At 44.6% G+C, this 20,509-nt stretch overlaps 1 protein-coding gene across 1 annotated transcript; it reads right to left on the reverse strand.

Annotated features, from left to right (window-relative positions):
• Positions 1-2,118: 2,118 nt before the first annotated feature.
• Positions 2,119-18,357, reverse strand: znf438 (zinc finger protein 438). Its single transcript, XM_080544357.1, has 3 exons — positions 18,273-18,357; positions 3,227-4,985; positions 2,119-3,116 (listed from the first exon to the last, which is right to left on the reverse strand). The coding sequence occupies exons 2-3, from the start codon at positions 4,960-4,962 to the stop codon at positions 2,531-2,533; spliced, it is 2,322 nt and encodes a 773-aa protein (XP_080400483.1). The 5' UTR covers positions 4,963-4,985; positions 18,273-18,357; the 3' UTR covers positions 2,119-2,530.
• Positions 18,358-20,509: the final 2,152 nt, after the last annotated feature.

Genomic DNA, 20,509 nt, shown 5'->3' on the forward strand with positions numbered 1-20,509 from the left:
ACACACAAACACTCATTCAATCATTGGGAGATTGGCAGAGGTCATACCATGAAGATGCCCCTTAACAGACAGATGGGAGTTACCATAGAGGTGAGGCATATGTAGGCACCTGATAACCCTGGCAACCCCAACTAACATGGGTGACGCACGCATGCACGCACACAAATAGTGCTGTAAACTGTCACTCAATTAATCCAATTCCAAGGATCTCTTCTGACGAATGCATGAACACTCCTGCCTGCCTCTCCCACATTCCCATTGTCTGTGATGGATTTATCTGCTAAAATGGAGCATCAGGGTTGGGTTGTTGTGTGTGTGAGGGAGTGTAAAATGGGGATGGTATCATCCTCCAGTTTTATTGTACGCACAGTAGGTTCTACACAGTTTACCTGAGCAAAGAAAAACCTAAAACTGGAAAGAATGATTTCATAATAAGGTATTTCAGGTACACAAACAGCCACAATCACAAACACTTTCAGCCATTATTTGACAGTTAAACATGTTTGTTTCACAAATAGTGACTCTGTGGTTTCACACACCTTTGATTTGTTGTGCTGCGAGTCAATCTTCTGTATTGTCATCTCATTACAGTCGGAGCGTGTTCCTTCCATTGTAACTTCCAGGTTTGTGTCAGACACAGTTAGTTACCAATTTGGCAACGATAATACATTTATTTCTAGTGTGAGATAGAACAAAGCAGCATATTAACCATTTATTCTATGCAAATATAGATGTTCAATATAGCTATATATAATCTATCTATATAAGTATATAATATGTATATGTATATAGAATTTGGTAGGGTTTTAAAACATTCAAGGTACATTCACTTACCCTGTGATCTTTTTTCATATAAAAGGGTTCCACAGTCAGACAAATGTTGGAAATATACGGTAGCTATTTCCCCTCAAAAATTCACTCTCCCAACCAAGAAACACAACATTGAACATCCCCATCGCAAGGACCAAACAGCAGAGAATCTTTTTTTTTTTTTTTGCTGGATTTCCACTGACCAATTATAAGCAGACCAAACCATACTTAAAACATACGGTACTTTTTCAGTCTATATTAAAATTGTATATTATTGAGGACATAACACCAGATAGAATTATCTTCTCATCACAGACATCATCGGGTGCACACAGGTTTATATTAGCTGGCAATGTTAGACCTGGCATCGTTGTAATGTAAAACGAACAAATATAGTTCTGTCAGTGGTTATAAACTTCACTCAAACGTACATATACAACCACTTGTGTAAGTAGAACCTTGCCATACCACAGAATACACACTTGAAAACAGTTCTACTACAGTGTGCCCTGTTCGTCTTTCTTTTTTTTTATGAACCACATTTGTGGGTCACAATCTCTAGGTTTATATTTTTCAGAAGGCCACGAGTATCACTCAGTTGCTGGTGTGCTGAGGAGGATTTCCTCTCAGTCAGTGTAGAGAGGACCCTGCTGGAACACATGTCTGAACTGTTTTCAGTCAGAAGTCAATCGCCACGACAATGTAACAAAGGAGATGTACAGTGATTGTTATTTTAACAAGGTAGTTCAGGATAATTCAAGGCCAATAGACAAACAATAGTACAGTATGCCCTTTGGAGAGGTTTATGTCTAGCAAAACATTTCACTGCGTCTGTGGCAAACATGACAGTGTTTCCTCTATATGCATTTATTGGTGGCGGGCCGCCACGAATGAATTTCCTCCGCCACTAATTGATTCAGTCCACAAAAAAAAAAAAAAAAAAAATCCACCTCTGAACATTTTAGCTGATTAAAATATATCTGATCCTAGATCAGCGCTATAATGGATGTTGACTAAAAGTGCACCTAAATCCACGCCCATCTCTCTCTAACCGCTGATCCAAAATCAGATTAATGACATTAAACAGTTCAGTTGACGACGTGACACAAGGGCTACTCCTGATTGGTCTAAATGTGAACCATCTAAAAGATACAAAAAGCTGATCTAGCTAGCTAGGTGCACAAATAAGATATTACGTTAAATAACTTCGAAAAATTAAACGACGGAGCCAGACTGCTCGTTTGGAAGGACATTGGATCCGTGAGTAACGTAAACCTTCAGAGCTGATGGATGGAAACCGGTATCACAAGTTTATATTCTGTATATTCATATTTTTTTTTTTGCCATCCTCCCTCTAGTTTTGGTTGAAATTAGGTCGTTGTTTTGAGCGCGCGTGCGCGTTTCATGCGCGTGCACGCGGAAAAAAAATCTCCGGGCTCTCCGCCACTAATGTAAAAATTCCTGGAGGAAACACTGCATGACTTACCTCTAAAACACAGAAACTTAAATATGATATACCAAAAAAATATCAATCCTTTCTAATCAAACAGAATATTAAAACACAACAATCAAAAACAAAACAGTGCAATCAAAAAAGGACACAAAAGAACAAATTACAAATCTACCGAGTGGAATCTCTATCCTGTGCTATAACTGACCTCTGTTCTAACTGAGTGTGTTTGAGGAACCACAGTGCAGGATGGGCACAGAGACCGGCTGGCTAATGAGGGCTCTGATCGGGTGTGTCGGTCTCTGTCTCTCCGTGTCCAGAATAGGAGCTCAGAGCGTCCCAGAGCAAGGCAGGCTGCTCACAGTGGTGGTGGACCCTCCAGTGCTCCATCACCTCCTCTTTACTGTCAAAAACCTGCCTACATAGGACACAGTTCAAAGACGAGCCGGCCCAAAGCACCCAGCCGCCCTTCCGGGAGGCGCGCCCGGCGGGCTCTTCGTCCTCTCCGTCCTCTGGTTCCCCGTGGTGGTGGGAGAGGATGTGCCTCTTGAGCTTGGAGAAGGAGAAGAATTCCTCGTCACAGCTGCCGCACTTGACCAGGTTCCTCTTCTCGTTGAGCTGTCGCCAGTAATGGGCGGCGTGTTTGACCAGCTCGTCCTCGGCCTCGCGCCCCCCTGTCAGGGCCCCCTCGCGGGGCCGCACCTGGACCTCCTCCCCGTGGACGTAGAGCAGGTGCAGCTTCATGTCGGCGAACGTGGGCGTGATGGCCTGGCAGCGGCCGCACTTGATCTGCAGCTCCACGGGGTCCTCCCGCTCCTCCTGGCCCTGCTCGTCCGACGAATCCGGGGACATCTCCCTGGATAAAAAACAAAAACGACAAAAACATAAAACGGAGAAAGAAGCAATGACAGAAAGACCTCTATAGGAGAACTCCGTTTAATTGTGTTGAGGTCGTTAGGAACTCACCCCTCCACAGGCACGTCGTCCTCGTGCTGGCTGATCGACGGCTCCACGGTGAGGACCACCTTGTGGACCTCCCTCAGGTGGCTGAAGTACACGCCCACGTAACCGAAGGCCTTCTCGCAGAACTCGCAGCGCAGCGTCCGGCGCGGCCGACCCTCCGAGTGGTGCAGCTTCATGTGGGTGCTCAGGCTGCCGGAGTGGGCGTAGGCCTTGCGGCACACGGGGCAGACGTAGGGCCGGCTGTTGGTGTGGCTGTTCATGTGGCTCTGGAGGTGGTGCTTGAACTGGAAGCAGCGGCTGCAGGTGGGGCAACGGTGAAGAGGGCGACTGCCCAGGTAAACCCGCTGGGAGCCCCCTCGCAGGTGTAAGGGGGCTGGCTGTGGACAGTCCAGGACCTTGGTGGAGAGCTGGTGCCCCACTACCAGCTCCTGCTCCAGGCAGTCGGAGGTGAGGGAGGGCAGGCCCACCAGCTGGGGCACTGTTTCCATCACCAGCATGGGCTTGGGTCGGATGCTGCGGTACTTCTTGGAGATGTCCACCTCCTTCTGCTTCGACCCCGGGGCGATCGTCGGAGACTTCTCCGGGACCCTCCTCCGAAAGAAAGACAAAGACCTCTTCTTTCGTGCCTCAAAGGCCAGAATATCCTCCATTGTCTTTCTCTTCCTCCCTCTCTTCTTGCCTGGCGGTTTCTGCAGTGCACCAAACGCGGGAAGGGTGCTCGTCTTTGCCAGGGGCTGGCTCTGGAGCACACAGTTTGGCATCTGGTTCTGACACAGGGCCTCGGCGGTCTCTGGGGTGTTGGATGTGGGATCTGAGGAGTTGGTGAGGCCAGGCTGGCTTGGGAACCTTTTCTCAGGGGACATGGCGTTGAGTTTGGCTGCCGGGATGAGGGTGCTTTTCATCTTGGAGTAGGGCAGGATGGGCAGCTTGCCCCTTGGTGGGGAGGGGATGATCTGGACCGCTTTGCTGAAAATGGCTGGGGAGAGGACGGTGATGCTACTGGCTGGCTGTGGCTGGCCAGAAGTCTTGGCTTGGCACGGCCTTATCTGACTGCCTTCATCCTGGGCTTTTACCGGGGAGCCTTTAACAGCACCAGATAGGTAGTGGAGGTTCTGTAGGATGCCGGCGGACGGGCGTTCGGGGGTGTCCATGGCCCTCTCCACCTGGGAGCCTGAGTACAGCACAGCGTTGTCTGGGAGCAGAGCCGTAACGGAGACTTCAGAGGAGGTCGAGTCGATCAGTATGACCTGCTCTGACGGCTCTGCTTTGACCAGGCTCTCCTTGGACTCCGGTGACTTTTTCTTCGCTATCACTGCCGCGGACCGCGCCCGGGTCGTCACGGCAACCTTGGTGGGGGTCTTCACCCTGGCGGTAGGCGCCGCAGATTTGACCTTCTCCGGGGTGCCCTTGCTTCTCATTGGCTGGTATCTGGGAATGGGCAGCTTCAGGTTCTTTTGGACCGGCTGTTGCTGTTGTTGTTGTTGTTGTTGTTGTTGTTGTTGTTGTTGTGGCCTCTGAGGGGACACAGAGGGGGGCAGTGCCACCAGGGAGAAGGTCCCCTCCTGCCCTGCCACCTGCATCAGGGCATAATTCTGGGCAGGGACGATGATGGACTTGGGGCTGACGGCCGTGGAGGCTTCAGGGAGGGAGGCGGGAGGCTGGCAGGACAGGACGGCCGGGGACGGCACCACCACTGGGGCGGCCTTGGGGGCGATGCTTCTGAACTGGAGGCTCTTCATCTGGCATGGAGGTCTAGATCCTTCTGTCAATCGAACAGAAAAACAACAACAACAATACAGTCAAAGACTAATATTCCAACTTCCTGGCGTATTATTAGGCTACAGAGCACAGTGATTACGGTTAGTGAAGTAGCACGTCCCAGTGGGAGGGCTGACTTTAATGGTGTCGTTACAAAGCAGTCCCAGTCGGAGATGAGAGAAACAGAGATAGGTAGACAAGACACTGTCACTAACATGTACATGTCAGAGTCTGTGACAAGAAGCCCTATTACCCATGCCCCATCTTACACAGACACACACACACACAAACACACACACACACACACACACACACACACAACCCCCAGGCACAGACAGAGTGCCCCCTTTGATTTGTGCTCAGCGTGCGGCCGTGGTTCATGCATGGGCTCGGCGGGGTGCTTCTCGTACCCCCTCACTTCCTGGAAGGATCAGTCGGTGGAGCGTGAAAGCCGCCCAAGGGCAGGAGGTTTACCAGATGAAGAGGGTTACCTCTGCACTCATCCCTTCTGACCATCAGCAAAGCCTGGCCGTAGGGCGAAAGCAGCCTTACAAAGCCCTATTCTCCCTGTAATGCCCAAATCGACAAATGATATTTCACAGTGCAACAGTATTTTTTTATTTTTTTTTAAGTAGACCTAGCTTGTAATCTAGAATGTCAAGATGTCCAAAGGCTAGTCATTGTAAAATGCTGAATACGCATGGTATTAATTAATTAAATTAATAAATAATTTAATAAATAATTTAATTAATTAAAGGCGTAGACCCTACTGTAGTCCTTTTATACCTGTATGTTTTATGTTTTTCATTTCAACTCAGAAAGAAAAGCCCAGAACACACTTCACAAATATCTACATACCTGTTTGAGAGAGGGATTACAGTGGAATGCTTCAAAAATGCTGATTGTAAACAGATGATTTTGGCAGGAGTTGGATTTCACATTTTGATCTCACTTTCAATACCAGTCTTTGCATCGGCACATTTCCAAGTTGTGTGCGTGATACCAAGCGGTAAAACTACAGGCATTAAAAAAAATAGGTTCTGGATGTGACAAAAAAGGGCAAACATTTGACTGTATGATTTCTCCCACGTAAAAACCAACCAACCTATCCATTTTCAAAGGACTTAGGCAAGAGGCATTACATTTCAAAGAGGGGGAAAAAAGAAACAAAAAAAAGGCACATTGCTAAACACCTGGAAGTATTTCTGTGAGACCGATTATTTATACAGTATCCACACAGCATCTTAACTCCATAAAACTGGAAATATGCCCCCTCTGTTTGGATAGTTGATTCCAATTCAACTGTGAATTTGGCTGGGTTTTCAGCAGAATAGAACTGTGGGATACCTACGATACTCACAGGATTAGAAAAGAGTATGGATGGTGGAGGGGAGGGGGATTCTGGCACGAACAAGCAACTCTGGTGGTTCTTCCCATCAGCAAGAGTGAAGGTAGTGGGGGGAAGTTGAAGGTAGTGGGGGGAAAGGGAGCGTATAAAGGGTATATGCCCCCCCCCCTCCTCTTTGCCCCTCCCTCAGCTTGGCACAGACCAAAGATGTCTGTTAAGTCCAGCCCAACCCTGTGAAAGGAGAAGGGCCTCACACCTTTCTTCCACTCCTCATGGAAATATGAAAGCTACGCAGCCGAGCAACCACAAGCCGTGTTCCGCCAGTGTGTGGGGCTGTCTGCTTAAGTCAGAGTGATGACTCCTCCTGGGAGGAGTGGGGGTCGTGAGAGTGAGTGAGAACAATAAGATCAGGATGATGGGACGGAATGGAGGAAGAGTGAGAAAAATGAACGTCCAATGTTCTGCGCTGATCAGAATTGATCGTAGCACTTCTGCAGCTGGTGTCTTCATACAACAGAAGAGGTGCAGCTCAGTTTAGCCTTTCACGCCAGAGGTCTTCATGCTGCTCTTGTAAAACACACATAGATTACTTCAGCACTGCTACAGGAAGTATGCTGACGGGACAGGACTGGTGTGGTGTTAATGAAGACAACACCCCCCCCACCCCCAAACCGACCCTCCTTTTGTTTCCCTCTCTCCCTTGTTTTGGGATTCTCTTCTCTGTGTGCGTCCCTATCCGCATAATGAGGATGTTAACATCTCTCCCTCCCCCCCCTTTTGCCACATGTCATCTCGACCAGCTCTGGAGGGGAGGGGGAAGGGGGCCTGACTGTCGAGGCTCCGACGTCAATCATCCTTCTCAACACGCTAGCACCGCAACAGAGAGAGAACCGAGCCTCTCTATCTATATAAACAACGTTCCCGTCTTCCTGTGCATGCTGGCCGGGCCGAGGGGGAGGTGTGTTAGGGCCCCCTCCTGCACACCTGCGCCGGATGATAATGATATAAGTACAGCAGGGAGCAGAGACAAGACATGGGGTCGGCCCAGAGGCGCGCTGGTGGGGTTAACTGGAGCGAGGGAGAGGGAACAGGAGGGGAGGGGAGTGAAGGGGTGAGGGGGCTTTACCGACAGTAATCCCACCCCACAGCTTTGTGCTCCCCAACCTGGATTCATATCAGCTAGGTTGTTATTGTAAAACAAAGCCTTTTCATTGGCTGAGCTCACAGACAAGGAGGGGATAAAATGTTAATACGGGGAAGGTCAGCGTCATGTGGGCTCTGTTCTGCCCGTTTCCAAATAAATAATAAAACAATAAAGAGGATGTCTCTCATTATAGATAGGTACTATTCAAATGTATGTGGCTAATGAGCTTCCTCCTCTTGAATCTGTATACTACTGAGCCTGTGTTAAGGAGAGACAGACACCCAAGGACTTACCTCAAAGAAAGTTAAAGTGAGGTCACAGCCACTCAATCTGGGACTGGCTTTAAAATGCCAGCCGCTCTAATCTCCCAGAGGTTAGAGATCACGGCTGGGTTGAGGACATAGTCCTAGTTCTAGCTGCAGCGAAGAGACATCAGACAGAGACCAGAGGAACCACGGGCCGACCCAACTGCAGATAGATTAGCAGGTAAGGCCGAAGGTGAAAGGTGAGGGCTGGTGTTTACGTTAACACCAGGGGGTTGTGGTAGAGTCCGGGGGCACCGATGGAACAGCCCATGCATCCACGTGGAAAGGAATGCGCTGAGGAGGCCGGATGGCCCAAACGGTCAATGGGTCAGTTTGAACTGTGCAGCCAAACATCCACTGGCCTCATCCGCCCATGAGGTATTCATGTGGAGCTTTATGACTTTGCAAATGACAATGTTTTGACATTTAATTTGTCAAAACATGCATTATGTCGTGTTCTTGTAGTCACACACACTCATTCCACTCCACTATTTTAGGCCCAGGCTTAGTGCTTGAGATTTCACTGTGTGGATTCCAGGCTTCCCAGCAGACTTCTCGTGGCTTTATCCCAAGACAGATGTCCTGTCCGTGTCCTGTCAAGACTGGTCCTCACCAGATATCGCTTGTTGCAGAGGAGTGAACGCGGAGGAGGCTCCTTTTTCCTGTAGTTAAAAATTCCATCAAGAAAAGCATGCGCTTCACGTAGAGCTAGAACAAAGACAACCTTCAAACAGCAGGAGGACAGAGAGAGTGGCCACACAAAGCCCAGCGGTGAGAGGCCTGTTATCTTGCCTGTAGGTGAGAGTAGTGCTCATCTGGGGCTCAAAGATAGAGGCTGGAGGTAGAGGGGGGTTGAAATGGGGGGCCAAGGGGTGTGTGTGTGAGGGGGGGGTGGCAAGCATAAGGCTCAGCAGAGGCCAACCTCCCCCAGGTTGTAGCAGAGATGAAAGCGCAGGATCTCTGGTAGATAAGGGGCGCAACACAGGGGGTCGGGGCCGGCCTGTGTAGCCAGGTCCAACGGACATGTTCCCCAGCCACCCCCATCCTCTCCACGGCCCCATCCTCTCCACGCTCCCCCACACTATCTGGGATGAGGGTGTGTGGTACAGAATAAGAGCTGTGTGTTGGGTATAATCTAAACACTACGCCAGACAGATGCACATATTCCCCTGTGTCCACAATTTATCCGTGCATTACTGTAAGAAAAGGATGGGAATGTAATTTCATTATCAGAACACAGAGGAGCGTTTGGTGCACCAGCCAAGCAGAAAAGGAATCAGATAATTTCCGGGTTTTTTCACGAGTGTGTTATCTGTGCTCGATTGCTTTTTCCTGCATGCATGCTAAGCACTCATTTCTCTTTTTGGAGGGTAGGGATTTGTCCTGGAAGGGGGTGAGGGGTGAGGGTTGTGTGTGTGTGTGTGTGTGTGTGTGTGTGTGTGTGTGTGTGTGTGTGTGTCAGAGCAGCACAAGCTCTGCTGTCTCTCTCAGGAGCACGGGCGGTCAGGGGGAAAATGAAATCAGTGTTTGCAGAACTCCTTGCTTTATCTCAGAGCGGGGAGGAGAGGGCCAAAGAGGTGACTGCAGAGGGGGAAGGAGATGATTCTACTACAGCTGTATCCTTAACAGGGCGACACAGAGAGGTGTAGCAATGGAGAAAGGTACACCATACAAGCAAGGTATTCAAGACCACGCACCGTACGTCATTAGCTGTCACCTGAGCAAATCAATGTGAGGAAAGAAATCCATTCCAATTACGATCCAGCCGCTTGGCCATGAATGGGGATGTAGATGGATCAATAAATACCTCCCATTGCAAAAGAGGAAAAACCCGCTATGTTTAGAATACCAAGAACAAAGATTCCAGGTGTCAATGACATATGCAGCTCCCTTTTTAAAGGGGCAAACTGGGATTCAAACAATGACAAAACGGTCACCCAGACACTTTTTTTATTTTAAACAGCTGAGGGATGTGACTGTAGAAATGTAACCATCTCCTATTCATAGACAGAATATCAGACATCGATACATGATTTCTGAGCCGATCTGATCTCTGGCCACACGAGCGTTTACACACCGTTGCGCAAAGATTCTCCAGCAGCCACACAGAATTGTGTATCACAGGATCATTCAAGTACACTGGGCATGTCCGTGCCGGTAGACCAGGAAATGATTCAGCGTGTGCCAGTGTGACCTGGAAGCATGTCAATACAACACTATGCGATGTAGAATTTAACTGCACTGCAGCTAAGGTAAGCAATAAGTTCACAAACGCCTGTACTTCCATGTTCATGTTGAATAAACCTCTGGTAGTCAAAGAAGGCTGAAGTCCTTTGTTTGCTTTCATCCGGTTTTCCCGGAAAAGGGTCGCGCTAACGTGGGTGTCTGCGTCATCGTTATCAACATGCTCCCTTATCGCCGACCACACGGCGGCGGAATCCAAGGAATGTGAATACTCTCTTGCAGAGTTTTCAAAAGTTTGTGGAATCAGTTCTCGGCCGAATCATGTAGCCGGGAGGTGCAAACGTTATCAAAGCATCGTGGATTCAGATGTGTAGCAGCCCACGCCTAAGGCCAATTATGACTTCCACAATTCCCTTTTCTGGCAGACGGACCCACAAAGAAAGGCACTCATTTCCTCTACAGAGACCTACAGTAACCTTTGACCTGATGTACTGATGACTAAGTTGTGTGTCATTTCCATGACACTGTCACAGCTTCAGTCACCAAGGAGAACACGTCTGCCAGGCTCAGGTGATGTGACTTGTCACCTCCAGGTCAGAGAGAGGGGGAGAGAGTGTTCGTCATCTCTCAGTGTTCCACACTAAACATTTATCTGACCTTTCCCTTCACTCTGAAATCTGGACTCAGAGTCTGAGAATAGGTCAAATATTACTAAAGAGAGAGAAAGAAGAGATGGGGAGTGCTGGGAGGGGTAAAGAAAGAGGAGTATAAAGGGAGTAGTGGAGTGTTAGTATGAGCCTACAACAGTAGAAATATGTGGAAAGGACAAGAGCTTTAAGCAGTCACCAATTGAATATAACATCTTCAGTTTTTTACTAAAGGGTTTAATTTAAGAGATGATTTTCCCTTACGTAAGGAAATTGTTTAAGGGTGTTGCATAAAGCTCCTCAAATTAATCTCTTAGCTACGGAAAATATGTAAGTGTTTTACATAGTTTTGAGGTATCACCATGGTACCACGAGGTACAGAGGTAAGCCAAAAGAGTTCTCTAGTTACCATGGAAATAGGTTAAATGACACAACTTCGTTTTGGACATTGTGAAATATGATATTCAAACCTGTTTCAGACTTTTTTTTATTTATTTTTTATCTATTATACTAAAACGTATTGACCTGAGTTAATTTATCTCTATTTGTTTGCCTTCTTTTTCTAACAACTTTCTAACAACAGTGCATAGACTGTGAGCAAACAAACTAGATAACTAGCTAGCTAGCAGTAGCCAGGCAGATGCAAATCTGTTACATCTAGGGAAAGCACCATCCACCAGCAGTGAATGAAACATGAATTTATTTATTCACATTATGTGATCTTCATAGAATTAAAGGAACTGGTTTGGGGTTATTAATTAAAGGAATAGGTTTGTTGGATCTGATGAAACTTTTGTGAACAATTCTAGAACTGAAAACAAACTTAACAAAATATTTTTAAAAAACAGCCACAACATTCGCGAGAGACAAAAAAATGGCATTTGCGACTCGCAACAAACAAATTTAGTCAAAGGACATGAAAGAGTCAGAACAGCACAAAGAAAGTAAACTTGCCAAAAACTGCTGAAGAGCACCAACAAGCAGAGCGTACATACAGACGAGATAGATGAACTAGAAAATAGGCTAGTTCACGCCATGTTCTGGCTTAGCTCATCCATCCATAATTCATCTTTAATCCATCTTTAATACCCTTTCAGATAATATGGGAAAAAGTAGAACCAAATGCTCTCAGTGCTGTTTGGGGTCTCCCCATCAGTGCCTTCCCTCCCTACTTCCAAGAAAGATGTCTTTTGTCACCCTACTGGCTAGAAGAATAATCTTGACCAATTGGACATTTACTGTATCTCCCTCTCATACCCAGTGGATAAGGGGTAGTGGTGGTCTAGTGGATAGTGAGTTGGACTTGGGATCGGAAGGTTGTGAGTTCAAATCCCGCCTGAAGCCACACCACTACTAGTGTGCCCTTGGGTAAGGCACTTAGCCCTCAGTTACTCCAGGGGGAATGTCCCTGTAATTCGTAATTGTAAGTCGCTTTGGACAAAAGTGTCTGCTAAATGGCAAAATTATTAAATTAAATTAAAATTATAAGACATCCTTTATTTTCTTAGATTGGAAAACAAATCTGACTTTCATTAAGTGGCTCCTCAAATAAATGTGGGAAATGATGGGGTCCCTTCTTCCAATTCATACAGAGGACACATTTCCCACTCATTCCTGATTGAGGCAACTCTTGCGGTTTGGAGGGGTATCAATATTGTGTTTGTTGTGGTGTTGATGATATGCTGCTGTACTGATTATTAGTGTCCATTGCTGACACTGTTCACTATTAGCTGACTGATTGACTTTTGTTAGTTTGTTTATGTCTGTTTATGGTTGTGTTATTTTAGTTTTGTCAGTCTTTGTAAGCTGTTTTGGTGTTTACTACTATGTCTACTGTAATTTGTAAAAAGTATTTTCTGTGGAGGGTATATGTACCTTTTTACTTTTTTTATGGATGCTCTGTTTGCAATTGTATTCCCTTGAAGAGTGCAATAAACAAAGTATAAAAAAAAGAAAAAAGATCAAACCAGAAAAACCTGTGCATCAAAAATCTACCAGACAGACAAACTGCAGTAATCACGAAAATGAGGACATGCTAAATGTGAATAAGGGACCCAAAAGACAAATATCAACGGATGATATTCAAACTGGGGAACTATTATATTAAACAAAAGAACAAATCCTCAAGACCCAATCTCATCTAGAGAGATGCGAAAGAGATATCCGTTTCGTCTAAGATATCTCGACAAAACAAGACGAAGGTAATACAAAAAAGAGCTGGAAGATGCCTGCATAAAAACCCAGTCGAGAAAACCAGCAAGTCCACTGTTGAATAAAGGTGTGATCCAGGTTATTCAACGTTTGTTCATACAGTGAATAGCTTGTCTGACAGAGATTTGTTTTGAACAATGTTGGTAGGTCCACTTTGGGGGTACTGAAATCCCCCATGACTATCTGAGTGACTATTGGAAGATAGCCTAAGGCCAATTTAAATGTTAATGCATGTTATTTTAAGAATCTGTATTTACTGTAGATTATAGTCTCCTACATAGGTGTACCCAATGAGGATTTCCATAATATAATATAAAATGCACACAATCAATGAAAGATGAGGAGCAAGATATCCTCCAAAGAGCCAATTAAGATTATGATTAATTATGACTGAAAAAGGCTAATAACAAATAAATTGAATTATCTGGAAACCGTAACATGTTTTTTTAGGGTTAGAATTTAGAAATTAAGAATATTACCAAGTCCTACTGACATGCGTGGCAACCGCAGACAACACTGCAGAGGGGTTTCAAGGCAGACTGATTTGTATATTGGGTTGTACTAATGATGACAGACATTGGTTACATTCATGACTTTGGACCAATCAAAGTGACGAAGAGGTGGGATAAACAAAAACGTCACAACAAGATGGCGACTACTTCACTGGAAATGAGGATATCTTCCACTACAGTATCTGAAATAAATATACACTATTTTAGTATACTAAGTATGTATAAGTGTTTATACACAGGTATATATATATATATATATATATATATATATATATATATATATATATATATATATATATATATATATATATATATATATATATATATACAGTATATATGAATAAATTCAAAGTTCATGAAAACCTCTAGAAAACTGAACTTGAAGCGGGAGAACATTAATTGAGAACTTTCTGTCAAATTGAAACAAAGACAATCAGGATTAAATAAACTAAACTATTAAGAGCGTCCCTAATAGTGAAGTGCCAGGACGAGACTGATTCCCTGTTGAATATTAGAGCAATTATTGAAATCAAATATCACCTCTTTTCTGCCAACCAATCATCAAATACTTCTGAATACAATGTATCAAACCAACATCTCAGTCATCCTTAAACCAGGAAGAACAGGAGATACGCCAGCAGATTAAATAATAACTGTGACAAAATTGTTTCTTAAGTCATAGGTGCGTGCTCCCAAGCATTATTCATTACAACCAAAAAGGTTTCTTTAAAAAATAGACATATCCAAACCTAGAAATAACAGTTGATTCAAATAATGTATTAAGTGCCACAAATGGCATACTGTCAGACCCATTCTCATTGGAGAGAGGGACCAAAAAAGGTTGTCCACTCTCACCACTTTTATTCACTATTGTTATAGAACCTTTTGCTGAATTTATTAGACAGGAGAAAGACAATCACAGCAATACATATTAAACAGGAATATAAACTAAACGTATTTTGGAAACTATTATACATTTTGCTAAAGTATCAGGTTATAAAATATATCAAAACACAATAAATGTGAATGACAAACCATTCCAGAAACTCTGGTATTTAAATGGGCGTCAAAAGGCTTCAAAACACTTATGTAAGATGTAAGCAATAAGTTACAACTATAAGGATAATCTACAGCCATTATTATATAACATGAACAGTGAACTTCAGAAATTGAGAAACTTGCCAATGAACATAACAGGAAAAATATGAATAATAGAATGCTGTGGCTACCTACATTTCCATATATTTTTTATACATCACACCTCCAAAAGGCATTTTTCAAGACAGCCTACTCAATTATAATAGATTTGATATGGTCCACATAAATAAATAAATCCCATAGATTGAATAGATAGCTGCTACACTTTCCATCATCAGGACATTTTAACCTGCCAGATCTGTACAACTTGGCAGCCCAAGGATTCTGTATCCAAAATATAATGAACTATAAGTCTAAGATGAATAGATGTTGAGAATGCACAAGTTAGCCCCAAAAACATAGTTAGCAGCAGAATGTGAGAAAGTGCAACAATAACAATAACATTATCAAAGGAGCACAGAGAGTGAAGGAAATTATAATTTAGTAAACAATCAAATGCCATAGGAGAATTGCAGCATTGATGTATGATTGTCTATATGTATATTATGTAAAACAAAAAAAAGAAGAAAATTACCAGATATTTTTTTTCATTAAATGAGGGGGGGGAAACATTATAATCAAGCACCCCCAGTGGGGGAAAGTGAAGTCACAGCAACCTTGAGCAGGACACTTTGAAAACACCTGCTTTTCCAGTCTCACCTTAATGATCACACAACGCTATGGGAGAACTCTTTTAATGGGGCCCTGGAAGGAAGGAATCTGGCAGCTTTCTAATTTTAGGCGCTACAGCGTGTTAGATGAAACGGTAGACCATGGGGGCACAGAGGTGGAGAAGTTCTCAGTCTCTCTCTCTCCCTTTCTCCTACCTCCCTGTCTATCAGTATATCCCCCACTCTCTCTCTCTCTCTCTCTCTCTCTCTCTCTCTCTCTCTCTCTCTCTCTCTCTCTCTCTCTCTCTCTCTCTCTCTCTCTCTCTCTCTCTCTCTCTCTCTCTCTCTCTCTCTCTCTCTCTCTCTCTCTCTCTCTCTCTCTCTCTCTCTCTCTCTCTCTCTCTCTCTCTCTCTCTCTCTCTCTCTCTCTCTCTCTCTCTAATTTGCTCTGTGTGTGTGTGTGTGTGTGTCTATCATTCAATATGTTCCCTTCTTTCCCTCTCTCTCTGTATTACCCTCTCTGTGTTCATCTCTTTTCTGTGTGAATTTATGAATCCCTGTACTCTCAATCTCTCTCTGGCCCTCTCCCCCTTTTCTTAAGTAAATAAATAAGTAAATAGAAAATAAATAAATAAACAAACAGCACACTGTGATGCAAATTAAAGCAGGTTCAGGGACGTGACGAGCTGAGGCAGATAAACAGAGAGGCGGAGGGGGGCGGACGGACGGACCAAGGACATTATACTTGTATCAGTGGAGCAGAGTGAAGAACGGAGTGGCTTCGGAGTGGTACCATACCTAGGGTAGCTTTGAAGTGAAGAGCAGCCTCAGAGCAAGTCACAACATAAGGCTTGAGTACTAGCACCAGCTAGAGGAGTCACAGAGAGAAACCACCTCTAAAAAGCACAACTTTAATGATGACTGCTCCCAGAGACCTGATGGAGATCAAAGAATATGCAGATCCCAGAGGTTCTCCTCCCATGAAGTGAGGTTGGTATTCTAAAAGCAGGTCATCGCAAGACAACTTTTTTTCTTCATCACTTTACATAGAGTGGCCTATCTCAGGTAGCTTGCTCTGTGTCTTGGCTAAGAACACTAGCCCACAAGAGAGGAAAGACCCGGTGTATAAAACAGGTATTGCTGCAGTGTTTGAGGCCCTATTTCCAGGTACAAGACCTCCGTGCATTTAAATGCATGCATACACACACTAACACTCCATCATACTGTATGTACCATAACATACCAAATAGATGTGTTCCTATGTGTGTGTGTGTGTGTGTGTATGTGTGTGTATGTGTGTGTGTGTGTGTGTGTGTGTGTGTACGTACGTACGTGCATGTGCATGCATGTGCGTGTGCGTGTGTGTGTGGTGTGTGTGTGTGTTTGATGATTAACACGCTGCTTATTCCTGAGGAAGAGGAGGAAGGTGAAAACTTGTCTCTCAGCAGAGTTAGAAAGGTTACTACGCTAATTGAGCAGCTGCTCTCATTTCTTTGATGGACATTAAAACCTGGGAAACATTGTCTGGCTGGATCAAAGGGAAACCTGGTGGTAATTGCCGAAGTTACCTTCACTGATGCTGTTAAATTAACCAGACTCAACCCTTGCTTACTTTAATGGGGTTTTTTCCCACTTGTGCTCTGTTTGGTGGGGTGTAGAGGGGACGGGGGGCAGCCTTTCCTCAGAGAGGAAGACAAGAGAGGAGTCTATCAGGAACCAACCTTTGAATTACTCCCAAAACACTGAATAGACCACAGTGTAGTGGGTGACAGTGTCAAAAATACACCTAATGATCTATGATTCAGATTGTCAAGGACAGTAGCATTGAACTTCACAAGTACCATTGTAGGAAATCCTTGCCTTTACAAAAGGTTAGGTTAACTTGTAGCCTCTAATTGAGCCTCTTATAGTATGGATGCTTTGATCAAAACGAAAGAAATGGAGTAGAGGGAAATGATCTAGTGATGGATGTGTAGACGTGCTGTTTTTATAATGAGGTCAATGTGAACTGTGGGATTTGACTCTCTTGGGAGAATCACATAGAGGAGATGTGGTCATGTTTAGCTCTCCTCCGCTCAGGCTCTGTAAACAGGAAATGATAAGGGAAGCTGGGAGAGGGAAAAGGCATGTGTAAATGTAAGAGGGAGGCTTTTGGGAGCAGTGTCCCAATTACATAGTGACTTGCAGGGGTGGGGTCACCAATTACACGATGATACATATGAAGGTCTGCATCACAGCTTTTTGGATAAACTTCAAGTTGCACTAATAAAAGGATGCATGACGCATGCATGTGTGCGCTTCAGTGATTAACTGAAGTCTAACAATAGTACAATTAATATCCTTAATGTATGACGTATATATACTGAATGAAAATATAAACGCAACAATTTAGTTTTTGCTCCCATTTTTCACGAGTTGAAATCAAAGACTATGTACACAAAAGGCCTATTTCTCTCAAATTGTGTTCCCAAATTTGTTTCAATCTGTGTTAGTGAGCACTTCTCCTTTGCCGAGATAATCCATTCACCTGACAGGTGTGGCATATCCAGATGCTGATTAGACAGCGTGATGATTGCACAGATGTGCCTTAGGCACAATAAAAGGCCACTCTAAAATGTGCAGTTTTATCACAGCACAATGCCACAGAGCATGCAATTGGCAGGAATGTCCACCAGCTTGCGACATCTGTGGCATTGTGCTGTGTGATTTAAACACATTTGTGAACACAATTTGAGAGAAATAGGTGTTTTGTGTATACAAAAAGTCTTAGGTCTTTCATTTTAACTTGTGACAAATTGGAGCAAAAACGAAAGTGTTGCGTTTATATTTTTGTTCAGTGTATAGGAGATAGAGAGAATATATTGTATATTTGTATACAATTAACACTGAATACACCTGCAACAAGGGAAATTCTCTCAAACAAGAACGAGAGAAAAAACAACGCAGTGCGCAGCATGGGTTGGCAACTGCAGCCACGTTGGCATATTGCTATAATCCATGAAACAAGATAGCCTAACATGGGGGTGTTCGTGTGGATGCTTTTGAGGGATCTTATGTCGCTTTCCCCCCTTTACTTTGTTACTTTGTAACAAAGTACTTAAACTTTGTTTACTACTTGGCTCCCTCTTTAATTCTGACACTGTTTGGGGTGCCTCTTTTCATAGTTGTTGTATTTGACCAAAGTTCTATTACCAATTCGATGATTTCCTCCTTGGCTCCTCCCTCTGATGAAGCTCCTCCTCTATGGGGGCGGTGATGGCAGTGTGGTCCTCTTCCTTCCTTCAAACAAGCAAACACAAGCAAACTGAGTAAATCAAGCTGACTATACAAGGATGTCATTAGGGGCTGTCTTCCATAGTTGAGATGGGTAACACTGACATTATCCTTTAATATATGTGCTTTTTCTTGCTTGAGACACACATGGATTGACCTGATTGGTGGAGGGTTATAAGGCTGCCCTTTGTGTAGACATAATGGGGGTAACATGGTAACTAGCACAATGACAAATGATTCAACATGATTCACACACTAGAAGAGTATGCATGGCTTGTCTCGTCTTTTGTCTCGTCACAAACAGACGTAGGCTACACTAAATGCTTGCCGCTCTGCCCAAACATTAGGCAGAGCGACGCCTCGTTTAGCTAACAGGCTAGGCGGTCGGGGACGCAGGCTGCCCGTCCTCTCGGCTCGATATTAAATAAATAAGGAGCGCTCGTGTGTAAATTATTCATTAAACACGTTTTAACCTCTTCTAACAACCTTGTTAGAGCACCTCATGAGTGAAAAGTAGGGGGAAAGGAGGGAAAGACAAGGGAGGGAGAAGAGAGGAAGAGACACCATCATTCACCTGAAACTCGGAAAAAAACAGAGTACATCTCTAAGCTGCCTGAGTACTCCGTCAAGGAGGGAAGATCATTTGCCCTGACACCTCCATTGTTTCAGAGTAACGGTACACACACACAAGCAGGCAAGCACGCAGGCTGGCAAGCAGGCAGGCAGGCAGGCAGGCAGGCAGGCATGCAGGCAGCCATGCAGGCAGCCAGGCACGCATGCACGCACGCACGCACGCAGACAGAGCTGTGTTTTCAGTGCATATTCATAGAATAATCACTCCAGTTGTCAGGGTGAATTATAGAGAAAAAAGGGGCGGACATGTAATGCTGGGAATGCAGTCTTGGTTTCCCTGCTGTCCTATCTCGTGTTAGACAACATGGTGACTCATCTGGGTTAAACTGCAGTTCTGCAAAGTGGATCGAAAATGCTTAAAACCAATATGATGAAATAACTACTGAACACTAAAACCATGGACAAAAAGTCAGTAGACTAACCCACACCAATATGCCTTCTCTTTCAACAGAGTAATCCCAGAGCTGTGACAGTACTCATTAGTGATGTATACGGTCCAAATTGAAGCTAACAGGCTTTGGCCCATGCAGAAGCCCATGAGGCCTGTGTGTTAGAGTGGAATCGGGCCTGTGTGTGTGTGTGTGTGTGTGTGTGTGTGTGTGTGTGTGTGTGTGTGTGTGTGTGTGTGTGTGTGTGTGTGCATGTGCACGTGCACGTGCGTAGTAGAGACAGGGGTCAGCTTTTAAACCTCATAACACTGCATCCTTTCCAAACACACCATCAGGCTAGAATGAACAGAACAGCTCTATGACAGCTACTCTCAAGTAGCTAATCTAATTTTCACACAGTAAACACTACTGCATGACTGCTAATGCTAAGTCCCTCTTAGCACCATGGCTGATAGGACCTCTTGAGTATTGCTACAGTGGCTAGCATGTGGAGCAGAACAGGCCATCAATATTAGCTGAGTGGCCGATGCATGAGTGGATCACAGTGGGGCTGAATAATGAGTTACAAAATTAGGCCTTTTTTTTTTTACCCACAATCCTTTGCTCCTATCACGTTCATCTTCCCAGCACTGGCATTTAGGCTACATTGGCGGCGCGACGCCTCTCCCCCTGCCATCACCGGGGCAGTAACCACCTTGCAATGTAAATGATTACACTTGTGATTAAAGCTTTCCACTTCAAACAGGCCTGTTGTTTATACAGGCCCTGATATAGCGTGGGGATAAAGACCAGGCAGAGCCAGAGCTGTGTGTTTTTCTGGGCGTGTGAATGTCATTACACCCGGGCTCTGTATAGTATTCATGATGACACACAAATGCCATTCTACATAAACTACGTATACAGTCCAGCTATGAGTCCCCCAGGGCAGACATGGCATACGGTAGGTAGACTGTATGGCGAATTGGACTCAAAATGATTACATTCTGTGTAGGAAATCTGCGTTCCCTTTTAGTTTTAGACCTGAAGTGAAGCTAAAAGCTTCTGAGACATTTCAGCAAGCCAACACAGGCCCTGTGTGAAATCTGTGAAATTCAAAAAGGATTTGATTCACTGAGCTTAATGTGATGAAACACA

The sequence above is a fragment of the Nansenia antarctica genome (assembly GCF_963989245.1).
Source record: "Nansenia antarctica genome assembly, chromosome: 13".
Taxonomy (NCBI): Eukaryota; Metazoa; Chordata; class Actinopteri; order Argentiniformes; family Microstomatidae; genus Nansenia; species Nansenia antarctica.

Excerpts from the sequence above, each read along its gene's own strand:
- znf438 (XM_080544357.1), bottom strand. The coding sequence starts at position 4,962 with ATGAAGAGCCTCCAGTTCAGAAGCATCGCCCCCAAGGCCGCCCCAGTG. Across the intron at positions 3,117-3,226 it reads GACGACGTGCCTGTGGAGGG|GGAGATGTCCCCGGATTCGT; the intron begins GTGAGTTCCTAA and ends TTTTTTATCCAG.